Below are 4,341 nucleotides of genomic sequence, written 5' to 3' on the forward strand. Positions count from 1 at the left end.
CAGGGTGGGCGGTGGGGAGCACAGGGTGGGCCTGGTCCGGAGCACGGGGCGGCCCTGCCTCTAGTTCGGCGGCGTGTAGATTAAGCACGTTAAGTCTAAGCATCTGTGGTCCCTGCTGATGTGCGTGAGGGATTTGAGTTCACGGGAGGCTGGTTCTGTGCCCATGGGACAGGGACAGGGTGTGATGGCTCTTTCCTGTCGTCGGGGGACCCCTTTTCAATAGCGAGCCTTTCCCTGGCGGAGGTCGCGGGCCAGCTGGATCGGGAGACCCTGAGGAGGCTGAAGCGGGAGTGCGGCGGCCTGCAGACGCTGCTGCGGAACAACCACCAGGTAAACTCCCCAAAGCCACCTGCCCCGCCCAGTCCGGCCTCCTCCAGGCCCCAGGTCCCCAGGTGCTTCTGTCACACGTCCTCCTGCACTTGTCACACCCCCCACCCCAGCGAGGCCATGAGTTCCCTGCAGGCGGGGCCGCCGGGCCCCACGGCTATGGTGCTGCAGGGGGAGGCTCAGTGTCCCAGAGGGGGCACACCCACCCAACCCCTCCTCCCGGGGTCTGGCCCATGAGGCACCATCTCGGGGCGAGCTGTCCCGTGTGTGCTGTGCTGGAGGCTGCAGGCCAGGGTGAAGGCCCCTGTCCTGTGCCCAGGACCTGGCGGAGGAGGCTGCCCCCTTTGGGCGGGTCCCACAGCAGGACAGGCGCCTCCGGCGGGGTCTGTGGGAAGGAGGTGATGGGGGCCTTTCCAGAGTGAGGGGGGCTGGGTTGGAGTTTGTCCACGGGTGCTGGCCTGTGCCAGGCCCAGCTGGGTGCACATGCTGGGCCCGAAGGTCTTGGTCTCACTGGGGTAGGTGCTGCCCCTCGGGCTGGGAGGAGCCGGAGGAGGGCCCCTGAGCTGGCTGTCCTGCCCCACTGAGCTGGCTCGCTGCCTGGGATCGCTCTGCGTTTCGCAAGCTCAGTCGGGAGGCTCGCTGCAGCCCTTCTCTGCGTCCCACGCGTTTTTCTGTTTGGTTTCATGAACAGCATCTTTTTTCCGTTACAAGCACGCATGCGTCTGACTGCTGTCATGTGCAGTGTACGCGGGGGGCGCTTTTATTTTTGGAAACGCTTCTGAGTAGGAGGCCGGGGTGGAGTTGGAGCAGGCAGCCGTGCGTCATGCAAGAGCTATGCCTGAGCCGGTCTGTGTGCGGGCTGCTGAGCTGTGCTCTCCATCACGTGTGCGGGTGGAGGCGTCCGCCTGGGTGCCAGGTGCCAGGGCTGTGACACGGAGGGCCGTGCAGGCATGAGGGTGGTGCCACTCCATCCCGGAGCCCCCCTGGCCGGTGCGCACTGGTCAGCACGCAGTCAGGACGCTGTGGCGGGAGCGTGGAGCCGGCGCTGGGGGCGGTCGGCATGCGGGGCTCAGTGCTGCACTCGTGGCCTTGAAAGTGCCCGTGCAGCTCAGACGGGGATGTGCCGAGGCTCTAAGAGGGGCAGCGGGACTGGCAGCCCAGGTCCAGACGGACCAGAGCCCGGGCTCCTGAGCACCGCACGCCCAGCGCTGTCCGCAGTGCCCTCCCGAGGACCTCCAGCCCCACCCTCCGCGCTCGGTTAAGGTGGCGTCTGATCAGAAATGGCGGAGGCGGCGCACGGCAGCTTTTCTGTGCTAGTCAGGCTCAGGGCGCGCACACGAGGGAGGAAACGTCCAGAAATGTCGGGGTCCGTCCGGAGTAGGCCCGTCTTGGGGTGGGGGGCCCGTCTCGGGGTGGGGGACCCGTCCTCGGAGTGGGGGGCGGTTTGCTGGCATCCCGCCAGCCTCAGTGCCCCATCCGCTCCCACTGTCGGCAGCGACCTCTCCCCAGGCCTGGGAAGTCCTGGCTGGCCCTGGTCCTGCAGACCCTGGCGAGGGTCCTCACTGCCCTGAGGCCTGGCCCCTGCAGGCTGCTCCATGCCCGGCCGTGGCCCTGTGACTGCCCCACATTTCTCGCGAGCCTGTCCAGGCCCTGGGGGCACACACACTCGAGGGGTCCCGGCTCCCGTGGGCGGGCAGGTCATGTCGTGCGGCACCGGGAGGTACGCTACGGACACGGTGACGTTGCCTTGACCGGAGCTTTCACGGGAAGAAGGCCACGGTCAGCGTCCTGGGGAGGCCCGAGCACCGGCCCCAGGAGGCACCCCTTGGCGGCAGGAGGGAGTCCCTCTGCCTCCTTGCCTGGGCTCCCCGGGAAGTGTTTAGTGGGCGCCTGTGCAGAGCAAAGTCGAGCTGGAACTCAGTGCCGGTCTCAGGGCCGAGGGCCAGGCTTTCTCAACAGCCCTGCCCCTCCCAGCCCTTCGGGTGCAGCTTCCGGGGACCGGGACTCACTTGGCTGCTTGGCCTCGCTTCGCGCGGCGTTTCTGCTGAGCTCACGGCTCGTGGAGGAAACGGCCACGTGCAAGCTCCCGGGGTCTCGGCTGTGGGGGGTGTAGGGCACCAGCTCAGGAGGTACCCCTGGCGGCACAGAGCCCCCCACCCGCTCCCATCTGCAGCCCCACCCCTGCTGACGGCTGGGAACGGCACCCTCCTTCACCTCGGGGGGGCTCTGGCTGCGGGGCCCTGTGGCTGCCTTCTGCCCTTTGGGAAGGCCCGCCAGCTGCTGCCTGGCTTTCTCCTTTCCATAGGGACGGGTGAGCCTGGAGGACCAGTCCCTGCACGCTATGGCGGTCACACCGCTTACGCCGTCACACCGGGCCTCAGCCTGGTCCCCTGCAAGCCCGTCCCCTGTCCTGCCCCACCGTCCCTTCTCCCATCACCGCGTGAGGTCTCGGCCCTTGTCCCGCTGGGCGCTGGCAGCCGGGCTCTGGGAGCTCTGGGCTCGGTGAGTGGAGGGACTTGCCTGTTGACTTCCGGCTGTGTCTCGGTTCAAACCGCAGTTCTGAACGGGCGAGTGCGCTTTCGAGACTGGAGGGAAGAGAAGCTGCAGGAGGAGAAGCAACCGGAAGCCAAGCGCAGGCTGCTGTCCACAGCGCTCAAAACCCGCCTCTGCTGGTTCTTCTCACACCACCCCGATGGCTGCGCTCTGCCTGCAGACTGCTGCCCCTTTGCCCACGGGCCTGGGGAGCTGCGGCCGCCCCCCGCCTCCAAGAGGAAGAAGCAGCTTCTGTGAGCCTCAGGCTCAGGGCGTCCTGCCCGCTCCTCTGCCCCCTCCTCTGCCCCCAGGGGACCTGCCTCCTCTGCCCCCAGGGGTCCTGCCCTCCTCTGCCCTGCAGTTCCAGGGCTGGCGGTGCTCAAGCCACTTGCCTGCTGATGGGCGGGCATCACGCTCCAGGGACAGAAGCTGGAGCAGCTGAAGGCCCTCGGGCCCCACCCCCACCCAGGTCTGGGCTCGTGTTAACTGAGGGAGCTGACAGGCAGCGCCTTTTGTCCGAGTGTGAGGGTCTTCAGCGTCTTGGGGGTCAGGAGACGGAGGAAGTGCTCGAGCCGGCTCTTCGGGCACCGCCCAGCCCGGGGTCCCCGTGTGTGACGGCAGGGTCACCCGGAAGTGCCCACTGCCCCCGGAGACCCCTGGGGACCAGCGGCCGGGGAGCCGCCCTCTCCTGCCCTGCGGCGTCTTGCCAAGTACGGACACTTCTTTTGACTCCAGGGGAAAGTCCTCACGTGTTTCTATTAAATTATTTTTACAGTTTTACACACAAGTCGCACGGACACTCGTGGCCCTTGATTTTTCCGTGGCACATAGTGCGCGTGTTCTCGGTTCGTTCTGAGTAATGGATAAACTCCCTCCAAGAGGCCCCAGCATCCCCCTACCCCCCGCCCAAGGTCACGGCCAGCCCAGTGTCACATGCTGCCTGCTGCAGCGCAGCGCTGCCCACATGTGGGTGTGCTCGGCCAGATGGTTGCTCCCCTGCTGCCTGGCTATGGCCCGTCCCCAGCACTCGCCAGCTCTGGGCCTGTGGCTCCTGTGGGGGTGGGACCTTGTGCACTCCCTGCAGGTGGTGGTGAGGGGACTGAGCCAGGCACCACTTTTCTTCTCAAGTCACCATTCCATTGTCTGCTGGCCTCTGTTGTTTCTCTTTTTCTTAATGGACTTGAGAGAGAGAAAGAGAGAGAGAGAGACCGATACGGTGTCTACTTACTGTGCACTCATGGGTTGCTGCTTGCATGTTCCTGACCAGAGAGCGAACCCTCAGCCTTGGTGAATCCGGATTGCGCTCTAACCGACTGCGCTGCCGGCCAGGCCTGTAGCCCCCGCTGTTTCTGATGAGAAGTCAGCCCTGGTTTTATTGTGCCCTGTATCAGCGCGTGCTTCTCCTCTGGCAGATGTTAAAACCTTTTTTCATCTTAAGTGTTCGGCAGGTTTTCTGTTGTCTTTTTAAAATATTTTATTTTT

General features: G+C 65.3%; 1 protein-coding gene across 1 annotated transcript in view; it reads left to right on the top strand.

Annotated features, from left to right (window-relative positions):
- The window catches only part of TRMT44 (tRNA methyltransferase 44 homolog (S. cerevisiae)), a 15,888-nt gene extending 12,242 nt beyond the window's left edge, over positions 1–3,646 (top strand). The window contains exons 10-11 of the mRNA XM_015561561.1: positions 224–361; positions 2,885–3,646. Of these exons, the coding sequence (XP_015417047.1) occupies positions 224–361; positions 2,885–3,117 (371 nt within the window). The 3' untranslated portion in view covers positions 3,118–3,646. The remainder of the gene's footprint in view (positions 1–223; positions 362–2,884) is intronic.
- Positions 3,647–4,341: the final 695 nt, after the last annotated feature.

Source organism: Myotis davidii, unplaced genomic scaffold (genome assembly GCF_000327345.1).
Source record: "Myotis davidii unplaced genomic scaffold, ASM32734v1 scaffold937, whole genome shotgun sequence".
Taxonomy (NCBI): domain Eukaryota; kingdom Metazoa; phylum Chordata; class Mammalia; order Chiroptera; family Vespertilionidae; genus Myotis; species Myotis davidii.